The sequence below is a fragment of the Myxine glutinosa genome, chromosome 2 (assembly GCF_964187855.1).
Source record: "Myxine glutinosa chromosome 2, kmMyxGlut1.1, whole genome shotgun sequence".
Taxonomy (NCBI): Eukaryota; Metazoa; Chordata; class Myxini; order Myxiniformes; family Myxinidae; genus Myxine; species Myxine glutinosa.
The window spans coordinates 237,891,320-237,916,540 of record NC_136262.1 but is presented as its reverse complement, the minus strand read 5'-3'; the positions used below and the strand labels follow the sequence as shown (position 1 = coordinate 237,916,540).

General features: G+C 47.5%; 1 protein-coding gene across 1 annotated transcript in view; it reads left to right on the top strand.

Moving 5' to 3' along the window:
* Nucleotides 1–877: 877 nt before the first annotated feature.
* The window catches only part of LOC137420734 (serine incorporator 5), a 69,851-nt gene continuing 45,507 nt past the window's right edge, over nt 878–25,221 (top strand). The window contains exons 1-4 of the mRNA XM_068106065.2: nt 878–1,176; nt 9,378–9,545; nt 19,887–20,065; nt 23,464–23,546. Coding sequence (XP_067962166.1) covers nt 1,150–1,176; nt 9,378–9,545; nt 19,887–20,065; nt 23,464–23,546 — 457 coding nt within the window. The 5' untranslated portion in view covers nt 878–1,149. The remainder of the gene's footprint in view (nt 1,177–9,377; nt 9,546–19,886; nt 20,066–23,463; nt 23,547–25,221) is intronic.

The following is a 25,221-nucleotide window of genomic DNA, read 5'->3' as shown; positions in this document are numbered from 1 at the left end:
TCGCTTTCCTGCGCGTTTGTGCACGCGATGGCGATTTCTTTACCAAACTCCGCAAGCCGTTCGCTTTGGACCAAACCATTTCATGTAAATAGAGAGGGGGGATTGTCACCGTACTCGCAAGCCGTTCGCTTTGGACCAAACCATTTCATGTAAATAGAGGGGGGGGGGGGGGGGGGGGGGATTGTCACCGTACTCGCAAGCCGTTCGCTTTGGACCAAACCATTTCATGTAAATAGAGGGGGGGGATTGTCACCGTACTCGCAAGCCGTTCGCTTTGGCTTTGCGAATGGACCAAACCATTTCATGTAAATAGAGGGGGGGGGATATAATTTTAGATATATATATAGTACGGGCATGCCCTAGTTATTATTAAAGCCGTTAGTCTTGGCCATTTCGACGATGTTACGTGTACAAAGCCGTGTACAAACTGAAGGCATCACCCATCTATTTATTCATACACAAGCTAACCACATGTCCTGCTTATATCGGGATATATAAAATCCTTCCTTATATTCTTCACACTGTGTTCAAGGCTTTTCTATATTGCGCGGCGAATGATGGCCCCAGCAGAAGAGTCAACTGTAGTGACGCTGGTTTTGGATTTTGGGATTCATCACAATTTCTTTCTAACTTTTCACTCGTTGTGCAAGGTACATGATATTAATATTTTTGAACATATCAAATATTAAAATGTAATTTTTAAGTTGAAAGGGGAAAAGGAAGGCAAAGTATATGTGTGTTACAAAAATAAAATGTATGGGCGTCATGATGATAGTCGTCATTAATTTTGGGGAATACTATTCTAAAACTTAAAAATAAGGCGATGGAGGAAAAGGTGATGGAGCGTCGAATCATCGAGTTACGACTGGCTTCCAAGTTCCAAGACGTAGCCCGTCGTGATGACGTAATTACGTTGCTTCCGGGTGGTCGGGCGTAATTTTTTTCAAGTAGAGTAACTACTTGTTGATCTTTCACAATTGGTGTCACTCTACATGTAATAGTAATACTAGATAAAAGGATATATAGTAATCAGTCGTGATCATGCCGTTTCTGAATTGGCATTAATTGACGCTTTAATCGGTGCTTCATATTTCGCATCGGGCAATTTAATCCTCAGTCTCAGTGCTGTGAGTGTGAGTCCTCAACGCGATGTGTCTCGCGTGCTGTATCGCGCAGGTAAGTACTAGTAGTGCTGGTGTGACGATGTTTTGGGGTTGTGGTGATAAGCATGACCACGATTGTGTTGGAATGGAGTCGTAAAAATGAATTAAATGATGAGTAACCAGGAAGTTGGTGGCCTTACAATTTACATCGAAATGTATTGTTCTGTTGTGGTTCTGGCTCCTAGGGGGTTAAAGTGTCTTTTTCGTTTCAAAGCGTCAAAAGTATGAGGAAAACTTGGTGAAGAAGATGAGCATTAACCTGAAGTAAAGGTGTTTTGGAAGTATTCAAATAGCAAGATGAAGACTAGGACAGGGGTGGATTATATAAATAATAATGGATGCTCACTGAAATCAAGTAGAAAACTAGAACGGCACTCGGTAGAGAGCATATACCTCCACCAATGGTGAAGAATAACTTTTTAAAAAATTCTACGAGACGGATCCGGTTCCGGATCTTCAACAAAATTGAATAGATTCTTCCTCGTCACACACACACATGTCCAACAAGTTTCGTCCAAATCCATCCATAACGTTTTGAGATATCCTGCTATGTATCGTTTTTGGCCCTCTCTCCCAATGGTGAAGAATCACATTAAAAAATTAAATAATTTTCATATCCGAATCCATATTCAGATATTCACCAAAATCGAATCTATTTGTCCTTGTCAGACACCCAACCGGTCCACCAAGCTTCGTCCAAATCCGTCCATAACTTTTTGAGATATCCTGCTGTGTATCGTTTTTGGCCCTCTCTCCCAATGGTGAAGAATCACATTAAAAAATTAAATAATTCTCATATCCGAATCCATATTCAGATATTCACCAAAATCGAATCTATTTGTCCTTGTCAGACACCCAACCGGTCCACCAAGCTTCGTCCAAATCCGTCTACAACTTTTTGAGATATCCTGCTACGTATCGTTTTTGGCCCTCTCTCCCAATGGTGAAGAATCACATAAAAAAATTAAATAATTCTCATATCCGAATCCATATTCAGATATTCACCAAAATCGAATCTATTTGTCCTTGTCAGACACACAACCGGTCCACCAAGTTTCGTCCAAATCCGTCCATAACTTTTTGAGATATCCTGCTGTGTATCGTTTTTGGCCCTCTCTCCCAATGGTGAAGAATCACATTAAAAAATTAAATAATTCTCATATCCGAATCCATATTCAGATATTCACCAAAATCGAATCTATTTGTCCTTGTCAGACACCCAACCGGTCCACCAAGCTTCGTCCAAATCCGTCTACAACTTTTTGAGATATCCTGCTACGTATCGTTTTTGGCCCTCTCTCCCAATGGTGAAGAATCACATAAAAAATTAAATAATTCTCATATCCGAATCCATATTCAGATATTCACCAAAATCGAATCTATTTGTCCTTGTCAGACACACAACCGGTCCACCAAGTTTCGTCCAAATCCGTCTACAACTTTTTGAGATATCCTGTTATGTATCGTTTTTGGTCCTATCTTCCAATGGTGAAGAATCACTTTAAAAATTCTAGTAGCCGAATCCGGATCTTCACCAAAATTAATCATTTCGTCCTTGTCACATATGCTACATCTCTGCCAAATTTTGTCTGCATCCGTCCACAACCTTTTGAGATATTTTGTTCACAAACGGACAGACAAACGGACAAACCGACAGACAGGGGTGAAACCATAACATCCACCCACCTTTGGTGGTGGAGGTAATGATCAAGTGAATGCTGAACTTTTCATGAATTTCTTCAGCAGTGTTTTCGCATTTGAGGACCTGCCCAACCTGCCAGAAATTGATCACAAGTTCAATGGCCCAGCTTTAGAGGATGTTCAAATTAGAGGCCAGAGTTCCAAAAAAAACTCATGAACTTGAAGGGATGCAAGTCTGCAGGGCCGGACTTCATACATTCACGTTCCCTGAAGGAGACCTTTCAGGCTACCGCCACTGCCATCGCCAAACTGGTACACGTCTTTGGAAGAAGGGAGATTGCCACAAGACTAGACGATAGCAAACATTACTCCCATCCATAATAAAGGTTGTACAGAACTACCGCCCAATTAGTTTGACATCAGTAATAGGCAAGCCGATGGAAGGTCTCCTGCGTGATGTGTTAACAGACCATATGATGATGCATAACCTATTCGCTGATAGTCAACATGGGTTTACGCCCAATAGATCATGCAACACCCAACTATTGCGTGCGCTGGAGGAGATGACTTCACTGCTCGACAAAGGGAATCCGGTAGATATTCTCGATCTGAATTTTCTTAAAGCGTTTGATGTAGTCTCTCAAAGATGACTTATTGACAAGGTATCAGCATATGGCGTAGACGGGAAGTTCATCAGATGCATTACAGCATTCTTGACAGGGAGACAGCAGAAAGTAACCATCAAATTTTAACCAAAAGTACAAGCTGGATAATGTCTGGTCTCAATATAGATTCCAGACCGCTAGTCTTTAGCTCATGCACAGTTAAAAGTTAACACTGTAGTAGAGACCAAGATATTACAGGATACTGAAGGAGCTGGGGCTCCCACGTCGATCGGAAGAATGGACGCGACAAAAAGCTGGAATTCATCCGAGTTGCTTTAATCAAACCAAACACTCAGGCACTCTGAAAAGCCCGTTTATCGGGCAGCAATATATATACATATTATCACGGAGCGTTTGCCCAGGAAAGGCGAGAGGGGGCGTGGCCCAGCATCCTGGCTGCGGCCTGGCAAGTTGAGGGCGAGCCTGCCCGGGCATGCCCGGGCGTCCCGACCGAGGCCTGGCAAGTTGAGCGCGGGCCTGCCCGGGCGTCCTGGACGAGCCCGGCATGGTGATCGCTCCGCGTCCTTGATAGGTGCAAGGCGATTGTGAAAACCCAGCGGCAGCCGCTACACACGTCCCCCCAGAATCGACTTGCACCGGCAGGGTCAATTTGAGGGGGGTCCTGATGACCCAGCCGAAGCGACCCCTGGCGGGTCGTGGGAGGGGGTCCGGTGTGGTGGTGGGCGGTCGAGTGGGGGGCACCGTGGACAGGGGGCGGCCTCGCCGCGGCGGAAGGGCCACCCGTGGTGGGTGGTCGACGTACACGTGCGCCGGCTTGAGGCGTTTCACCGCAATCCGGTCCGACCTGCCGCCGATGTCGATGACGAACGACTTGTCGTCCCGTCGCAGCACCCGGAAGGGCCCGTCGTACGGCGGCCGGAGTGGCCCCCGATGTGCGTCGTGACGCACAAAAACATACTCCGCTGTGCGAAGTGCTGGGGGGACGTAGGACTAGGGGTCACCGTGGTGGGATGTTGGCACGGGGGCAAACCGTCGGGCGGCCTCCTGGAGGTCCGAGCGCTGGTGAGCTGCGGACCAGGGACTGGTAGCGTCGGGCATGAATTCGCCCGGGACGCGTAGCGCCTGGCCATAGACAAGCTCGGCGGTGGATGCCTGGAGGTCCTCCTTGGGGGCCGTGCAGAGGCCCAAAAGGACCCACGGCAGCCGGTCGGCCCAACCGCCGTCTTGAAGGCCGGCCATGAGCGCGGCCTTCATGGAGCGGTGGAATCGCTCGCACAACCCGTTTGCTTGGGGGTGGTAGGCCGTAGTACGGTGGAGCTTGACCCTCAGGTTGCGGGCGACCGCGCCCCACAGCTCGGAGGTGAACTGTGGTCCGCGGTCTGACGAGATGTCCGCCGGTGCGCCGAAGCGGGCGACCCAGGTGGCGATGAAAGCCTGCGCCACGTCGGCGGTGGTGGTGGAGACGAGGGGAACGGCCTCCGGCCACCTGGTGGTCCTGTCCACCATGATGAGCAGGTGTGTGAACCCCCGTGACGGGGGGAGGGGGCCCACCAGATCCACGTTGACGTGGTCGAAACGTCGTTCGGGCACGGTGAAAGGTGCCAGCGGGGCCTGGGTGTGTCGGTGGACCTTGGCCCGTTGGCAGGCCGTGCAGGTGCTGGTCCAATCGCGGACGTCCCGACGAAGGCCGTGCCAGACGAATCGCGCCGACACCAGCTTCTGGGAAGCTTTCCGGCCCGGGTGGGAAAGGCCGTGGAGGGAGGCGAAGATGCGGCGTTGCCAGGTGACGGGCACGATGGGGCGAGGCTGGCCTTGGGAGACGTCGCAGAGCAGGACAGTGTCCGCGAAGGGGATGTCGGCCAGGCGGAGGCCCGTGGCCGCCGCCCAGAGGGCTTGCACCGTGGTGTCGGTGGTTTGGTCCGCCGCCATAAGCGCAAAGTCCACGCCCAGGTGGACCGCGTTCGCGCTGGCCCGGGAAAGACAGTCGGCCACGGCGTTGTTTTTGCCGGCGACATGCCGGATGTCCGTGGTAAACTCCGACACGGCGGAGAGGTGCCGCTATTGGCGGGCCGACCACGGCTCTGTGACCTTGGCCATGGCGTAAACCAACGGCTTGTGGTCGACGAACGCCGTGAAACGTCGGCCCTCCAGGAGGTGGCGGAAATGGCGGATGGCCAGGTGTAGGCCGAGGAGCTCCTGGTCAAACGTGCTGTATTTGAGCTCGTTCGGCCGGAGCTGCCGGCTGAAAAAAGCGGGTGGCTGCCAAACCCCGTTCACCCATTGCTCATGTACGGCGCCCACCGCGTAGTCGGAGGCATCCGTGGTGAGGGCGATGGGAGCGTTGAGCACCGGGTGAGCGAGCAGTGTTGCGTCGGCGAGGGCCCGCTTTGAGCTTTGGAAGGCCGCATCCATTGCTGCGGACCAGGCGATGTCGTGCTTGGCCGGCTTGCCCCGGAGGGCTTCGTAGAGGGGCCGCATGAGTTGAGCAGCGCGGGGCACGAAGCGGTGATAAAAATTCACCATTCCCAGGAATTCCTGCAGGGCCTTTATGGTGCGGGGACGCGGGAACGTGGTGATGGCCTCGACCTTGGTTGGCAGTGGCACGGCCCCGTTCTTGGTGATGTGGTGGCCCAAAAAATCAACGGCCATCGTGCTGAAGTGGCATTTGGCCGGGTTGACGATGAGGCCGTGCTCGCTGAGGCGCCCGAACAGTGTTCGGAGGTGGAGGAGGTGCTCGGCCCGGGACGTGCTGGTGACGAGGATGTCGTGCAGGTAAACGAAAAGGAACGGCAGGTCACGCAGCACGCCGTCCATCAAGCGCTGGAACGCCTGAGCCGCGTTCTTGAGACCAAACGGCATCCGCAAGAATTCGAATAAGCCGAACGGCGTGATGACTGCCGTTTTAGGGACGTCGGCCGCCCTGACAGGTACCTGGTGATATCCCCGTATGAGATCAATTTTCGAAAAAATGACCCGTCCCGCCAGACGGGCGGAGAAGTCTTGGATATGCGGGATCGGGTACCTGTCGGGGGTGGTAGCGTCATTGAGACGGCGGTAGTCGCCACACGGGCGCCATCCACCCCCCGGCTTTGGCACGATGTGCAGTGGCGAGGCCCACGCGCTATCGGAGCGCCGCATGATGCCGAGGTGCTCCAACGCGTCAAATTCGGCCTTCGCCACGGCGAGCTTGGCTGGGTCGAGGCGGCGGGCCCTGGCGTAGACCGGCGGGCCCGTGGTTGGTATGTGGTGCTCGATCCCATGCCGTACTGCGGCGGCCGAAAACGTCGGCCGCGTGAGGGCCGGGAACTCCGTGAGCAGGCGAGCAAACTCGTTCGCCGCCGGGACGGCGCATGCCAGCTCGGTCGGCGCGGAGCTGCTCAATGTGCATACCAGGGAGCTGAAGGTTTCGGCGTTGATTAAACGACGCCGTTGGACGTCCACCAGCAGTCCGTGTGCGCAGAGGAAGTCGGCGCCTAGCAGAGCCATGGGCACGTTTGCGGTTACAAACGTCCAAGCAAAGCGTTGGCCGCCGAAGCAGAGGGTGACGTTGCGCGGGCCGAAGGTGCGGATGGTCGATCCGTTGGCCGCAACCAAGGAGGGGCCGCAAACCGCGGATTGCCTGTCCTGGTCAGAGGCGGGTATGACGCTCAGTTGTTGGGCGCCGGTGTCGCACAGGAAGCGCCGTCCGGACGCTTTATCCATGATGAACAGTAAGTTGCCCGTGTGGCTGGCGCTCATGGCTGGTAATGAATGCCGGCCCGGCCGTTTCCCGGCCTGCCGAAGGTGCACGGGGGTCCGCATGTCCGGGCCTTCTGTCCGAACCTGGCATGATAGTAACACCACGCTTGGTCAGGTGGAGGCCCCGGTCGTCGTGCTGGAGGTGGTCGGCTCGGTGTAGCGGCCGCCAATTGCGTCGGCAGTTCGGTCGTCGACCGTGCCGGGTGCTCGGGCGCCATGGGTGTTGCGTCGGACGGCGGTGGGTCCCATGTCGCCGCTGCGATGCGCTGTCCTGCGGCGGAGATCTTGTCGGCTTCTCTGGCAAGGGCCCGGGGATCTGTGATCGTCGTGCTTGCCAGGGCGAGGCGTACCGGGTTAGGCAGCTGACGGAGGAACAGCTCCCGGAACAGGAATGCCGGAGAGTGCTCGCCGAGCAGTGAAAGCATGTAGTCCATTCGCTCGGAAGGGTGCGTGTCGCCGAGCTCGGGCAGGTCGAGCAGGCGCCGTGCGCGTTCCGCCGATGGGAGGGCGAACGCGTCGAGGAGAAGCTTCTTAATCGCGCCGTATTTGTCAGCAGCTGGCGGGCTCTCGAGGAGGCTCAGGGCGCGGGCCGCGGTGGCCGAACCGAGCGCTGTTACCACATGGTGGAAGCGGGTGTCGTCGGCTGTGATGCCTCGCAGGGCGAACAGGGAATCCGCCTGTGCGAACCAAACCGCCGCGTGAGCCTCCCAGAAGGTAGGCAGTTTAAGGGCGACTGCCGTGTCCATGTCGGTAGGTCACCAATGAAGGAGCTGGGGCTCCCACGTCGATCGGAAGAATGGACGCGACAAAAAGCTGGAATTCATCCGAGTTGCTTTAATCAAACCAAACACTCAGGCACTCTGAAAAGCCCGTTTATCGGGCAGCAATATATATACATATTATCCCGGAGCGTTTGCCCAGGAAAGGCGAGAGGGGGCGTGGCCCAGCGGCCTGGCAAGTTGAGGGCGAGCCTGCCCGGGCGTCCCGACCGAGGCCTGGCAAGTTGAGCGCGGGCCTGCCCGGGCGTCCTGGACGAGCCCGGCATGGTGATCGCTCCGCGTCCTTGATAGGTGCAAGGCGATTGTGAAAACCCAGCGGTAGCCGCTACAATACCACCTACTTTCCCATAAACTGATATGTGATTATGGTATTGTACCACATGTGCATACATATATGTTGCATATGTATTAGATAGATCGGCTTTCCCACCCATAGTATTTCTTTTCCATATCGCATTTTACTCGCATCTTTCTTCCTTCCTGAACCGGTTCAAACCGGCTGCTTCACATCCTGTCGAGTTTTGCTCGCCTTCTTCTCTCTCCTTGACCTGGTTAAAACCAGCCGATCACCTCTGCCATGTCACTGTGGTTTCACGTGGTTCACGAAACAGTTTCGGATCAAGAACGGTACACCCAGCCCACTCCTCCCTCCCCACCCACCCCCTGCCTTTCCTGCCCTCCCCATTGAGCAGGACGAGAGAGAGAGAGAGAGAGAGAGAGAGAGAGAGAGAGAGAGAGAGAGAGAGAGAGAGAGAGAGAGAGAGAGAGAGAGAGAGAGAGAGAGAGAGAGAGAGAGATAGATAGATAGATAGATAGATAGAGATATATAGATGTCTAGATGTCCACGAGATTTACCACACGCAATCACGTTACAGTAGGTAAGGACATGCGTCAAACATCCAGCCAATGGGATCTGGGTAATATGTAGATTTTTGAGATCAAAGGGAGAAGGGGTGGAGTTGCAGGTGATGCGAGGAGGATAAAAGACTGTGGAATTACGCAGTTTGGAGCTGTCCGTAAGTCTGTCTTGGATCATCCTCGTCTCTGGTCTTTTCCTGTCTTGGATAGTCGTCTCTGGTCGTCGGTCTGTCTTGGATCATCATCGTCCTCGTCTCTGGTCTTCGTTACCAGCACGATACTCGCTCGTACCAGGAACTTCCATCTGTACGGTAACACAGCTCTGGATGTGGGATCCGGCGGGAAGTTCCGGGGACGACTGACTTTCATGATCAGTTAGCATCCTTACAAACCCGTCCCAAGTTTTTAAGATGCGGCTACCGTCGCTGTATGTTATGTATGTATGTATGTATGCATGTACGTATACACTCTGTCAAAATCACAAAGTGAGACAATTGTACGACTTGAGCACATGATTCTGGAAGCACTAAAACTACTGTAGTCCTGCCTTACCTGTCATCTATTTTTTTCAGATTGCCTGTTGCTTCAGCTCTGCAGCATGCTCGCTATGCTGTGCCTGCTGCCCGAGCATCAAGGAGTCGACTGGCACTCGCATTATGTACACAGGCCTGCATATCCTGGGGACCATTGTCTGTTGCCTAATGCTAACAACAAGCATCTCATCATCTTTGGAGAAAAATGTGAGTGATGTGATTATTTTTTTTGCCTTTAACTTAGTCGATTTTTCACGACACAGGTTGGCTTGACTAATGAGGACACGATTAGGATTTGCTTCTTTTGAAGAGCTGTGGGCATCACAAGTTGTCGATTTTGACACTTTTTTTTGGAGGCATTTTATCAGTGGGTGAATCTTCTGTTGAAAATTGTCCAATAGCATCTTCTTCTTCTTCTCCTTCTCTTCCCTTTATAAGGGGTGGAGGTCCAATGGCACCGAGCTTCTGCCTGGCCTTGACCACTATACTCCTCCACTTCCCCTTGTCCTCGGCCAACTCTCCACTCTCCAACCACCCTCACATTACTGACATCCCTCCTCACACAATCTTCCCATCTCAACCGTGCTCTACCTCTTTTCCTCCTACCTTGCTCCTTCAACCTATCTTCTCTCTTTGCCATTCTCTTTTCCCCCACCCGCATCAAATGTCCAGCCCATCTTAGCCGGCATTTGACCAATCTCCCCATCAAGCACATCTGCACATCAATCTCTGCCCTCACTTCATCCATCCTCCTATCCACCCTCTTCACTCCCACAATCTTCTTGATCCTGTTGTTCTTGCAAAACTGCAGCCTCTGTTGTTGTCTCTCTGTCAGTGCCATCATTTCCAGTCCGTAAAGGTAGGTCGGCGTTAAACATGACAGCAGAAGCTTCCTCTTCAAGTTCCTTGATATCTTTCTGTCTGCCATTACTCCAACCACCCTTCTCCAGGCATTCACGCTCTCCTGAATCATTCTCCGCACTCAAACCTATTTCCCTGTCTGATCTCCTTCCACAATTGTTGCGGATTCGGAGTACAGCACTCCCGTTACCAAGGGGGGGTTAATCCCCTTGTCCTTTAAGCTGGCCGTCTCCGATCCTAGAAATTACACGCTCCTTTGCGGGGTTGAGATTGACCAGGGTGACTGGTCAACGGGTTCCCAGATACCTTTGCCAATCTCTCCGCAAAGCAGGGATATAATTCCCAGCTCGGACCCAGACAAGATGGAGTTTGCCGAGCGGTTAGCAGTCCGAAATCCGAGCCGTTAGCAATAAAACTAACCCGATCCCGAGCGTTGGCCAAATCGTGCCACGTATACTCAATTGGGGACAGGACGAAAGCGATCGGATGAGAAGAAATCAGATGGGTGAAGGAAGAACAAATATGATTTATTAATTACACTAAATTACAATTGAGTACCAGTTCACTGGTAATTCCCTGCTTGTCGTAAAAGGCGACAAAAAGGGTTGGCGGCAGGAAGGGCATCCGGCCGTAAAACATTGCTTCAAAAAGGGGACCGAAAAACAACAACAACCACGGTCCCCGAAAAAGGCCAACCCCCGCTTTGCGGGGAAAAATGGCCTCTAAATGTGGTTATTTATTTATTTATTTTTTAATTACACTAAAAGAGGAAATGAAAGGCAAGAATATACAAAATAATGAAATAAAAGGACATAGGGCAACCTTATACACTCTTATATTAGCACTCCCAGGACAGAACAAACACACTTACACGAATGGGGAATAGCAGGAAGAAAGAGAAGGGTCAAGCAGATGGTTCCAGGCTCCGGGTCCGCCGCGAAGAATGGCAGGCAGCTGGTGTCGTTGGCGCGCGACCGGACCTTATAGATATGCGAGGGACTGGGATGCCGCGTACATAATATGCGTGCCAACTCTCTCTCTCCCAATGTCCGTATCAGAGGGTACCCTCGCGCAGATCAGATCTCGTCTCCTCAATGTTGCAATCAGACGTCTCCGTCTGATCTCCGTCTCCACTACAGCCTGGTGTTGGCTTAGCGGTTAGGGTGCCGGCTTGGGATCCCAGGATCCTGGGTTCGAATCCCGGTCGATCGCTGAATTAACACCAGGGGGGTTGACTCAGCCTGTCATCCTTCCGAGGTCGGCAAATTGAATACCAGCTTGCTGGGATGAATGATCCCGGTGTCTACCCCGGTTTAGAATAGGTACACCGTATCCCTGCGCATCGTAAGAGGCGACTAAGGGTTGTCGTCAGGAAGAGCATCTGGCCATAAAAACATTGCCTCAAACAGGGAACCATGATTGTCATGGGGCCCGCCAGGCTAACCCCCGCTCCAGCGGGGAAAATGGCCTCAAAACGACCATTCATTCATTCATTCATCTCCTTCCGCTCCAACCTGATATTCAATTATTTTCTCTGCTCCCAACCCACATCACCTCCATCTTCTCCATGCTCATTTTCAGCCCATGCTTCCAAAATGCCTCCTTCCACTCCCCCAGTACATCCTGCCTCTCCCACCCACTCTCCACCACAACAGACAGATAGTTCGCATACAACATTCTTCCCCAAAAAACCCTCATGTTTACCTTCCTGCATACCATCTCTGCTACCATGATAAACAGGAGTGGGCTGAGAGTTCTTCCCTGCCTCAAACTGATGTTCACATTAAACTCATGCGACATCCCAGGACCAACCAAAACTCTTCCCTTTGTTCCCTTGGACATCCTGTCCACCATCCTAACTTCTGAGTCTGGCATTCCCATCCATCTCAGTGTCACCATCATCATCTCTCCCGAGACTGTCATAGACCTTCTCCAGGTCCACACATCCCTTCTCCAGGTCCACACATCCCTTCTCCAGGTCCACACATCCCAATGCCATTTCACCTTGCACTTCCAACCTCTTCTCTACCAGCTGTCTCAGCATGAAGATCCCATCTGTCATCTCCGTACCCTTTCTAAACCCACTCTTCTTCGATCTCTGTCTCCACACTTTTTTTCTTTTTTTTTGTATACAGTCGAGGCTCGTGAAAGAGCTAACATTTATCAAACAAACAAATCAAACAAACAAGTAAACAAAGTATATAAAAATGGGAGCGGTCGACAAGATGGGGAGAGAAGGGGAGGAAGCACACAAACACAACATTTAAGGGCAGGGACATCAGGAGATGTGTGGGAGGCAGAGGGCCTGGGGGGAGGCAGGATAGGTATAAAACGCAAGGACACCAAGGACTTCCAGGAAAGAAGACAAAAGTCACCTCAAAAAAGTGGATTTGGGGTGAAATTAGCGGGGGTAGAAAAGATCAAGGTTTTGGATTGGGGAAGATAAGAGATGGTGGTGAACAGTCGTTTTAAAGACCTGGAGGGAGGAGTGGGATTAAAGAGAGTGAGGGAGTTTGTTCCAGAGGCGGGAGAAAAGCGGAATGAAGGAGTGAAGGTGAGCAGAGAGTCTTGATTTTGGCAGTTTAACCATAAGAGGGTTGCAGGCAGATCTTGTGCGACCTGCAGGAATATTTGGGGGACAGAGCCCAGAGAGAGCTGGGGGAGCAAGGCCGGAGAGGAGTCGGTAGAAGACGGAAAGACCACCAACCTGCCTGCGGTGAGTAAGTGAAAGGCCCTCGGAAAGTAAGGCACTCTTCCTTATCTTCCTTTCCAGAATCCTCTCCAACACCTCCATGACACTATAAAAAAAAAAAAAAAACCACCTTTAGAGGCCATTTTTCCCCGCAAAGCGGGGGTTGGCCTTTTTCGGGAACCGTGGTTGTTGTTGTTTTTCGGTCCCCTTTTTGAAGCAATGTTTTACGGCCGGATGCCCTTCCTGACGCCAACCCTTTTTGCCGCCTTTAACGACAAACAGGGAATTACCAGTGAACTGGTACTCAATTAGCCGACCTCGGAAGGATGACAGGCTGAGTCAACCCCCCTGGCGTTAATTCAGCAATCGACCGGGATTCGAACCCAGGATCCTTGGTATCCTAAGCCGGCACCCTAGCCGCTAGCCCAACACCAGGGTTTCCATGACATGACATTATATTATATATATAACTTATATTGACATTATATTATATATTATATATTACTAGCGGGGTCACCCGTGGGAATCCCACGGGCATGGATGTGTGTGACATTTCGACATATTGAGTTCGATGCTGCACCTGCACATTCAGTTATATAAAATGGTTTAAAAAACTTTCTTCTGATATTTGTGATTTATTTCAAACAAACTGTATTTCCCATCTACACGGGCATGTATTCCTATTAACGTTATGTAAAGTACATAAATTGTGTGGATTACATCATTTGTGGATGTGATCAATTGCCAGTAACCATCTTATATAACTGAATGTGCAGGCGCAGCATGTAACTCAATATGTCGAAATGTCACACACATCCATGCCCGTGGGATTCCCGCATGGATGTGTATGGCGAATTTTAAATATATGTCGACTGTTATTTTAGGCGGTGTATTTTCGTTTATCATCATGGCGCGATTTAAAAAAATATATCTCTGCATTTTCCTCTCCAATACCTCCTCACACTTTACACACACACCGGCCCATGTTTACATATACACACACACACACATATACACCCACACACATATACACATACACACACACGTACATCGACACACATGCACACACACACACACACACACACACACACACACACACACACACACACACGTACAGACACATATACACATATGCACATATGCAAATATGTATACACATATGTATCCACATATACACATATATACACATATATACATCTCCACACACACACACACACACACACACAAAAACAGACACACACACACACACACGTACAGACACATATACACACAAACACACACACAGACATGTATATACACATACAACAACAACATGCATTTTAAGGCCATTTTCCCTGCTAGAGCGGGGGTTAGCCTACATACACATACACACACATATATACACACACACACATATTCACGCGCACACACGCACACACACACACACACACACGTACACACACACGTACACATGTCCCACATGTATATATCCCACATCCCACATGTATATACATGTTTAAAGTGTACGTGCCCTTCCCCCCTCCCCCGCCCGGCAACGCTGGGTACTTCTGCTGGTAACGAATAAAATAAAAACGAAGAAATAGGTGGAATTGGCTGAAATTCGCTCGGTGAATTCACGCGGTGTATTCGGTTCGGCTCGGTTCACTCGGTTTAAAGAAAAAGCGATAATGTCGACATGTTGCTGTCTGTGTCATGTTGGGCGGTGTATGATACTCGTTGGCTGTTGGGCGGTGTATGATACTTGTTGGCTGTTGGGCGGTGTTGTGCGGTGATGTGGTGTATTTTTAAAAATATATCTCTGCATTTTCCCGCGTTGGTGACACCGAGTCGTTCTTCATCGATCGTCTCATTCATTTTGGAAATGGAAGTTTCCACGCAACGCATGAATTGTCACGATCCTCAAGAGGAATTTGTCTCGTAATCATCAAATGATAAATGGCAAGTAAATTATATTGTGGAAAATTAAAGATTTCAAATAAACCTATTTAAAGTGTATGCGCACATAACTAATAAAAAAAACGAAGAAATATCTCTCGGTAATTTCCTGAAACATATTTTACTTCCGGCTAATATGTTGAATGAAATAAAAACGAAGAAATATATGTCGGCATCATTGTTGACGTTTTTGTGACGACTATCATCAAACGAAATAGTAATATATCATAACGGAAAAGCAAAAGCGAATTTTTAATATATATCGACACATTGCCGGCGGTGTCATGTTGGGCGGTGTATGATACACCATGACGCGATTTTAAAAAATATATCTCTGCATTTTCCCGCGTGTGTGGATTGTTCTCAATTATTGCTGACACCGAGTCTAAAAGTAAAACCATCGATAAAAATGAAATCATATGGTGAGTTAGATTGGAGATAAAGGCGTGAGAGAGACTCAATGGCCTTGAAGTTACAGGCCTTTGAGAATTCATTTCGTTCTATAAACGGCAACTTTCATTGGATTTTCTTCCCGTTTTTTTTCAACCGAGTCTAAAACTATGTTAGCGACTGTGAAAAATGAAATGATTTATCGAATTTGATTTGAAATAAAACTGGGGGAGAGCAAGACACCACGGGCCTACAAAACAGGACTCAAAGCTATGCGAGTTAATAAAATGGTGGATATTTGTTTATAGCCACTCCCAGAATGGGTGGAGCTATGGGTGGAGCTACTCTGCAAACCGAGTAAGCCACACCCCGGACAGACACCCAACAGATAGACAGACAGACAGACAGACAGAATCATCTACGGCTATTATAATATAGATATTATTATTATATATTATATTATATATTATATTATTATATATTATATTTTAGAGCCACACACTTGACATATTCCTTTTTGATAAACTCTATTATTTTTAGCTTTAACATAGATATTTTTAGATTTAGTTTTCTTTTTACATTTGAGACAATAACTCATATTTATTTATCAGAAAAATTCCGACAGAGTATCAAATTACTCTTCACACATTATCATCAGACATCACATACATCAGACAGACAGAGTATCAAATTCAAATCAATCACAAGACAGACACAAGACACAAGATCACAAGAGACAAGAGACACACAAGACACAAGAATCACAAGAGACAGAGTATCAAAATGACATGACATTATATAACTCCATGACACTATAACGGAGCGTAATGCTCTTGTACTTCTCCCGATATTGAACATCCACCTTCCCCTTCCATAACGGCACAATTAACCCTGTCCTCCAATCCTCCAGAATCTAGCCTGGTGTTGGCTTAATGGTTAGGGTGCCGGCTCGGGATCCTAGGATCCTGGGTTCGAATCCCGGTCGATCGCTGAATTAACGCCAGGGGGGGTTGACTCAGCCTGTCATTCTTCCGAGGTCGGCAAATTGAGTACCAGTTCACTGGTAATTCCCTGTGTGTCACAAGAGTCGACTAACAGGGTTGGTGGCAGTAAGCGCATCCGGCCGTAAAACATTGCTTCAAAAATGGGACCATGGTGCCCGAAAAAGGCCAACCCCTGCTCTGCAGGGAAAAATGGCCTCTAAAGGTGGTTCTTCTTTCTTCTTCTCCAAGCCTCCAGAACTGAACCATCTCTCATAAATACATTCACCAGCCTCTTCGTCCAACTGACTTCTCCCGTTGCAATTATCATATCGGTACATACCACATCAATATCTTCAACCTCTTAAATGTACAAGATCAGACAATAAAATGTTTTTGACATAAATTGAAAATGCATAAGGCACAAAAATGTTTTTGTTTGGAAAAGTTTTCTATGAATAGAAAACAACATTCGCCCGACCTGGCTCGAGGGTATTGGGCATTTGGGAAAGGAAGGGGATTTGTCAGCAATCCCACTTCCTTGTATGTATGTAATGTAGGCGCCCTCTTCGGTCAAACATGCAATTATTGCTACTGATCTTCATCACTTTTATGCTGTGAGAAATGTCTTCACAGGATGTTTGAGCAATCTATAAGCATAGCACACCAGGAGTGGCCTTTAGCATGGTGAGAATGGTGGTGGTGTATGAGTGAGGAGGCAGGTGCTCTGTGTTCATGGCTATACATGTTATTCCTTATGTTGCTCTTACATCTCGGGGTCATTGTAGTTCAATCTAATTCAAATTTGTTTTCCACTGCTTTTTTGTCTGGGAGCTGTGTGTTCATGTGACTGCCAAGGGTCATTATTCATGGACAATTTTCTATTGTTGAAGAATGCAAGAATCGCAGTTGTGCTCCTTGTATTATACAGCAATAGCTATCTATCGTTCTGCAGTTTCACTTGCGATGAGAACAATGTGAGGGGTGAATCCAGGATTTTTGTTTGGGGTTTGGGGTGTGGTTTTGAAAATGTATCACGAAAGTTAATTATCACTCAATTTATCACTAATTTTAATTATCATTAAAATCTGTAAAATCACCCAAAACAAGACATGAAGCCACTCGAGGTGAGAGGCTGCAGGAATATTGGGTAAAATTAAAGCAAAACAAATAAAAAGAGAGGAAGATACAGTGCATTCAGAAAGTATTCAGACCCCTTCACTTTTTTCACATTTTGTTATGTTGCAGCCTTATGCTGAAATCATTTAAATTCATTTTTTCCCTCATCAATCTACACTCAATACCCCATAATGACAAAGAGGAAACACGACTTTAGAAAGTTTTGCAAATTTATTAAAAAGAAAAAACTGAAATATCACATTTACGTAAGTATTCAGACCCTTTTCTATGACACTTGAAATTTAGCTCAGGTGCCTCCCATTTCTCTTGATAATCTTTGAGATGTTTCTGCACCTTCATTGGAGTGCACCTGTGGTAAATTCAATTGATTGGACATGATTTGGAAAGGCACACACCTGTCTATATAAGGTCTCACAGCTGACGATGCATGTCAGAGCAAAAACCAAGCCATGAGGTCGAAGGAACTGCCTGCAGAGCTCAGAGACAGGATTGTGTCGAGGCACAGATCTGGGGAAGCCTACATAAAAATTTCTGCTGCATTGGAGGTTCCCAAGAGCACAGTGGCCTCAATAATTCCTAAATGGAAGAAGTTTGGAACAACCAGGACTCTTGCTCGAGCTGAACGCCCGGCCAAATTGAGCAATCGGGGGAGAAGGGCCTTGGTAAGAGAGGTGACCAAGAACCCGATGGTCACTCTGGCTGAGCTCCAGAGATCCTGTGTGGAGATGGGAGAAACTTCCAGAAGGACAACCATGACTGCAACACTCCACCGATCTGGGATTTATGGCAGAGTGGCCAGACGGAAGCCTCTCCTCAGTGAAAGATACATGAAAGCCCGCCTGGAGTTTGCAAAAAAGCACCTAAAGGACTCTCAGACTGTGAGAAACAAGCTTCAACGCTACTAGGCCCATTTGATAGCTAGATCGAAGATTTCTTGATTCCAGATTCAGCGCGCGACTTGCCTGATCAGGACGATGGGGTAGAGGAGTGCCATATCACTCTGGGCTTACCTCCACTATTCCTTCCCAACCACAAATTATTTGAGCAGTCCATCCGAGAGTCCATCGAGGCCTGCCTCTTCCTCCCTGTAACTCCTCCACCTCACTCCCACACCTCTCCCGTCCCAACAAGCAATCCCGGCCCTACATTTGGTGAGAACCCCTGTAACTGTTCATTTAATTGTCCATTTGTATTTCTTTCTTTCTTTTTTGAAATACATAGTCGAGGCTTGTGGAAGACTGAGTACGAGCACACTGAACGGATCAGGATACAACAGGACTAAAGGAACAGTAGAGAGAGGGGGGGGGAAACACCACCAGCAGAGCTGAAGGCCAAGACAGAGGGAGGCAGACATACAATCATTTGTGTACTTTTTTGATTTGTTTAATATTTGTCTCTAATATGTTGTTAAGTGAAGTTAAAGTTCTGTTTGTGACCCAAAATGTGCCCTGCGAGCGCATCGCCCCCATCCCCCCCATTATAACATTACATCTGTGGGAATATCTCATCTACTTGACTTAGTTTTACTTAATGCCACACTTTTTAGGAACACATCCACGATGTTGATTGGAAATTTACTGTAGTGTGATTTCAATTAACAATTATACAATTTATTTCAGAAAATATCACACATTGCAATTGTTACGGATTTATGTGAATTTATGTGAATTACTATTCAGGTCATTGCTTATTAATGTTTCGTCGATTAAAGGTTGTTGTGATTAAAGGGTCAGGAGCCCTTCTGGGGAAAAGGAGACCGGAAACGGAAGAAGAAAAGACACGAGGTCCTGGAGAAGCGGCGATCTTCCTCTTCCTCGCCGAGCTCCGACGTGAGCGGTATCGATATTGAGCAGCGTGGGGGGACGCTGCGTTTGAAAGCCCGTCTGGCGCAAGGAGTTACCTGCGCGGGGTAATTACCCATTTACACGTCAAGTCGCCGTGGGTTCGTGCACGGAACCAAGCGTCCGGCACAGTTCGCCTCACCGTCTACAAGAACGCGTACGGGTCGCACCTTGGGCCTCACGCGCATTGCAAGCCGCGCTTGGTTTTGCGCCGTTGCTTGGCAAGGAGGTGTGCGCTGCAGCAGCTGTCCCCGGTACGCGACGTGCACGTTTGGAGCATGTCCGCCCGGGGTTCGTTCAACCGCCCGTGGGCGGAGAAGCCGACCTTCACCTAGGTCTGGAGGGGCCCAGAGACATTGTGAGGGACAGTGACCAAAGGGGTCGTGAGTGGGGAACGGGGGGGACACATATGTAAGATGGCCATCTTAGTGATTGATTGTTGATTGTTGATGGTTGTTGATTCCTTGGGGGAATATATTATTGATTACTCCGGATCCTTGGTGTGGGGTTTCTTATTGACTGGAATTCATATTGATTGCGTTACGAAAGCGTATAAATCATATATCTTTCTGGCGGGGTGCCTCCCACGGTCCGGGGGTCACCGAGACCAGGTAGTTACCGGGAGGACCATGTAACACAATGTAATTATATGAGTATTATATTAGTATTATATGAGTATTGCTTCATTTACATTTATTCCCGTTTGCAGGTTTTCTTTTACAATGACTTCTGCAAAGCTATCAAGGCAGGAGAGAATTGTGAGATTTTTGTCGGATATTCTGCTGTGTACAAGGTCTGCTTTGGGATGGCTGCATTCTTCTTCCTCTTCTCACTGATTCTCATCAATGTCAAGACGAGCCGGGACTGTCGGGCCTACATACACAATGGGTATGAGTTGATTGTGACTGGACCCACCGTGGTGCTGTGTGTAATTCTGTTTTGTGCTTTTGCTGGCTTTAGAGTGGCCTTTTATTGCTTAAACGTGTCAATAAACCATATTCTTAATGTCCAAGCAAATGAATTTGCATTTCATGTGAAAAGGATTCTTTATCGAATAGAACATGAGTAGAAAGGGCAACAATGCAAATCCCTATTGTGCCACTCTTTTTATAGATAGGCCTACAATGTTTGCCATCAGCAAAGTGGAATAGCATTGATTCTTTATCCTTTTATTTCTATATTTTATTACTTGTGAAATCCAAGATTCACAAGTGCAGTATATCTGCTTCCTGAGTATGCTGTTTGTCTGTCAGTCATCTACAGGTCACAATTCCAGACCGATATTCACGGAACTTAACCAACTGGTAAAGCCAGTCAAAAGTTGCATTGTTTTTAGGTCAAACGTCAAGGAAACAAAATTGTCAATTTTCACCTGATTTTCTTGTAATTTGAACAGAATTTTTGAATTCAGTCACTGAATTGATTCACCAAAAATCAGAATGATCAATTTTGCCATTTTGACATGTCAGTAGTGTCGTGAAAATCAAGCTCAGACACGACTTGACCTCTGGGTAGGTTTAATATCATTTAGATCTGAAGTAACATCCTGTAAAAATACATTCATGCAACAGGCATTAAAATCAGAGTATTTCATGGGCAAGGGTCGATTCCAATAGAGAGAGCAATCAGCGCAGCATTTAGGGGCGTACATACCATTCAAACTACAGGACTATGTCACAGTGAGTGCCGCTGGAGTGTACGGGCGCCCCGGTAGTCCCAGGTCTTATAGACGCCCCTTTTGAAGCGAGCACACCCTGGGTTCACCTTGGTATAATTTCACTACAAGTAGTTTCCATGCCAACAATTTTATCCCATTATTAAATGGAACTTCTTGTGATTCCGTTATTGCCGTATTTCAAAACATTTTCGAGATGTCAAATGTAAACTTGCACAGCTTATTTGTATGCATGTGTAGTATATGTCCATTAAATTTGGTCAAAAGTAGTCGAATGTCAAGGCCATCCAAAACATGTAAAACACCTTATTAGGCCACAGTTAGAAAATGTATCGGCTATATTTGTTCTGCATAACAACAAACAACAACAACAGGCATTTTAAGGCCATTTTCCCTGCAAGAGCGGGGGTTAGCCTTGCGGGCCCCATGACAATCTTCTCCATTTTGCCCTATTTTCTGCATCTCCCCTTGTTAACCCCCTTGCCTGCATTTCTTCTTCGACCATCTTTAGCCAAGTCTTTCTCGGTCTTCCTCGTCCTCTACTTCCTTCTACATTCATTTCCATCACTCTTCTCAACCAGTCACTTTCATCCTTCCTCAACACATGACCAAACATGTGTAACATGTTCTGCATAACAACAAATAATGTAAAACACTTGATAATATATACAGAACACTTGACAACAATAATACACTTGAAACACCCCGGTGTGTGCCCCGGTTTAGAATAGGTACACCGTATCCCTTGCGTGTCGTAAGAGGCGACTAAAAGGGTTGGCGTCAGGAAGGGCATCCGGCCAGAAAAATATTGCCTCAAAAAGAGAACCATGACAATTACAACTACATATGGGAAGGGTACAGCCTGAAGTACCCCATGGGGGTCCTCACCCCCTCTCGGCAAAAATCAAGGTGGGAAACCCGATCGAAGCAAGGGTGGAAATCTCTCCATTCATGATGACCATACGTCTGATGCCCCACGTGGAGATCGGTTTCTGAGGTTTGGGACATGGAATGTAGGGACAATGACAGGGAGATCAGGAGAAGTGGTGGAAGTATTGGTCAGAAGAAGAGTGGACATATGTTGTGTGCATGAGACGAGATGGAAGGGAAGTGGTGTGAGAATGGTGAAGGGTAGGCAGGGACAGAAATACAAGTTTGTGTGGCAAGGGTGCCCAGAAGGCGTGCATGGTGTTGGTGTCCTATTTTTTGAGGAGTTTGTAGACAGTGTGGTGAGTGTGAGGAGTGAGTGAAAGGTTGATGATGGTGGAAATGATGATTGGAAAGATCTTGGTGAACGTCATCTCGGGATATGCTCCGCAGGTTGGTCGGAGCAATGAAGAGAAGGACAAGTTCTGGTGTGCAATAGAGAAGCTGATGGAAAACCTGAAAGATGAGGAAGTTGTTGTGGTCGGAGGAGACCTAAATGGACATGTGGGAAGGCGTATAGGCAGTTTTGAGGGAGTTCATGGGGTTACGGATATGGTGTGAGAAATGGAGAAGGTGAAAGGAATTTTGGAGTTTGCTGATGGAGCTGATTTGTTGATTTGTAATACTCAGTTCCAGGGAGTGGATAATAAGCTTGTTACATACACGTCAGGTGAGTCGACGACAACTGTTGACTACCTGATGGTGCGTAGGTGAGATAGGGGGAACCTCTGTGACACAAAAGTGATCCCGGGGGAAGAGGCTGCTTCACAGCACCACTTGGTTGTCTGCGACATGAGGGTGAAAGGTGCGAGGAGAGCTCGGCAGGTGAAGTACCAACCGAGAATGAAGGTGTGGAGGTTGAAAGAGGTGACAGTGAGGGAGGCATTAAAAGAGAGGCTGAGTATGGTAGAGGATGATGTGCTTGAGCTTGAAAGTGGTTGGATGTCAATGAAAGATAGTCTGTTGGGAGCCGTTGGTGAGGTATGTGGATGGACAAAAGGACCACCGAGGCGCTCGGAAACATGGTGGTGTGGTGATGAAGTTGGAAAGAGGATTGATGAGAAGAGGAAGAAGTTCAAAGAGTGGCAGAAGGCGAAGGGTACGTGGGCAGAAGAGGCAGAGCATGAAAGTTATAAGGCAGCCAGGAAGGATGCAAAGAAAGTGGCAGCAAAGGCACAGGAGGCATGTATGAAAATGTTCGGAGAACGCTTGGATTTGGAAGAGGATTAGAGAGCGGTATTCAGGATTGCAAAGCAGATAGCGAAAGAGAGGTGTGATGTGATGGGGGTGAGTTGCTTGAAGGATGAAGTGGGACAAATTGTTGTGGACCCAGATGGAATTAAAGGAAGATGGAAGAGATATATGGAAATGCTGTTGAATACAGAGAATGAATGTGAGGGCAACATAGAGAGTAACCCAGAGTATAAATGCGGGCAAGGGGATTAACAAGCGGAGATGTAGAAAATAGGGCAAAGTGGAGAAGATTATCATGGGGCCCGCAAGGCTAACCCCCGCTCTACCAGGGAAAATGGCCTTAAAATGCATGTTGTACTCGTATGTCCAATTTTTGAATGACTAAATTGCTGTTTCCATGGCAACTATTCTTTATTTGGAGTTTGTAAGCAGTGTACTGTGCACGACGTCTCTCTAGTTCATTTTATTTTTACCTCTCCATTGCTTGCAGGTTCTGGTTTTTCAAATTGCTCATAATGGTGGCGATTTGTACTGGAGCTTTTTTCATCCCAGATCAGAATACATTTTTGAGAGGTAGGTCGTCATTCCTGTACACCTGGTTATTCCTGTACCCAAATAAAGCTGTTTGTGACAGAGTACATACTGAGAACTGTAAGCAGATCTTTTGTCATAATCCGAAGCACTGACTGATCCCAAGAGATCACGTTGTAATGGACATCATGTGACCCTCAGCTTAGCTTTTGTATGACTCCCATTAACAACTATATTGCAGATTAATGATCTGAATGTTTAAGAATTATTTTTGTTTTACCATAATACTCTATTTGGTTAAAACTATTAACCAACATTGTGGATTATCTGCTTGTAATATTTTATTTAGGTTATCTTTAAAATGTAATCGCATTTTTGATCGAATCCTGAAGACATGATTATATTCTAATCCCATTTCATCAGCCCTTGTGAAAGTTGCAAAGGAAGATTTTTGTGAGATGTATTTTAGATACCGTACATTCAAATTCAAGTATTTGAGATACCCACCTTTGCAGCAACGACAACTGTCTCACAGGCATGATATAAATACCACAACTGTATTATATTTGTTACTGGATTCATTCAGCGATAGATATTGCAGCCTGCTGTCATTTTGTAAATACTTATTTGGTTGTGGTGATGCAAATCCAGTAGGGGGCGGTAGTGTAACGTATTCATTCTTTTGCACATCATTGTAAAATGGCTTCTCAGTTGTAAACTGTGAAGGTTTTATTTTATTTGAAGTAAATTTATATATTTGTATGGAGACTTGTTTACATTAAATAAATGTGAAATGGCTCAGCCTGTCATCCTTCCGAGGTCGGCAAGTTGAGTACCAGTTTCACTGGCAATTCCCTGTGTGTCACAAGAGGCGACTAACAGGGTTTGTGGCAGGAAGGGTATCCGGCCATAAAACATTGCTTCAAAAAGGGGACGACGGTGCCCAAAAAAGGCCAACCCCCGCTCTGCGGGGGAAAATGGCCTCTACAGGCGGTTCCTATATGTGAGCAAAGAGGAATGTATTGAGGAGGAGAGGGATGTTGGAGGGAGAGGAATAAATGAATATTGTGAAAAAGAAAGCAAGGTATATATTATATAGTTGGGGAAAGGATGACAAATAACAGGTGGTTGAAAGGTAAGACAAGAAGTGGGAACAGGGAATCTATATATAATGCAGCAAGTGTTTGTATGTATGTCTGCACCTCACCCATTGGTTGGACAGCTGACCTGACTCCACCCACAAATGCAAGCGGAAATACAGACTTGGCATTTAATATGGAATATTTTTTTTTTCTTGACTTGGGTTTACTTTCTTAACTCAGTATATCAATCTGGTGAGTTTCTTTTACACTTTGGTGATTTATTTGTTAAAAGAACCATGTCACTGATTGTCTGTCGCAGCAAGAAGTCAACAACAGGATTATATCACAGGTGGCGTGGCAAAATGTACGGACAGGTGCATTTGATGATTGGCTTCACAGTTGGGTATACAAGGGTTGTTGCGTTCTGTATTAGTGGAAAACAACTGCTGCACATCTACAAAAGTTATTGCCGCTTCCTCTGGAGATGGTCCGTCAACTCGACAATGCTGTTTGTCATGGAGTGGTGGCTTTACGAAATTACGGCATGAAACAGCGTGCTATTGCGGCAGTATGGCATCACTCAAGGTCAGGTGTCAAAGATCCTGAAACAAAATTCTCAGAGGGGTGTCCCTACT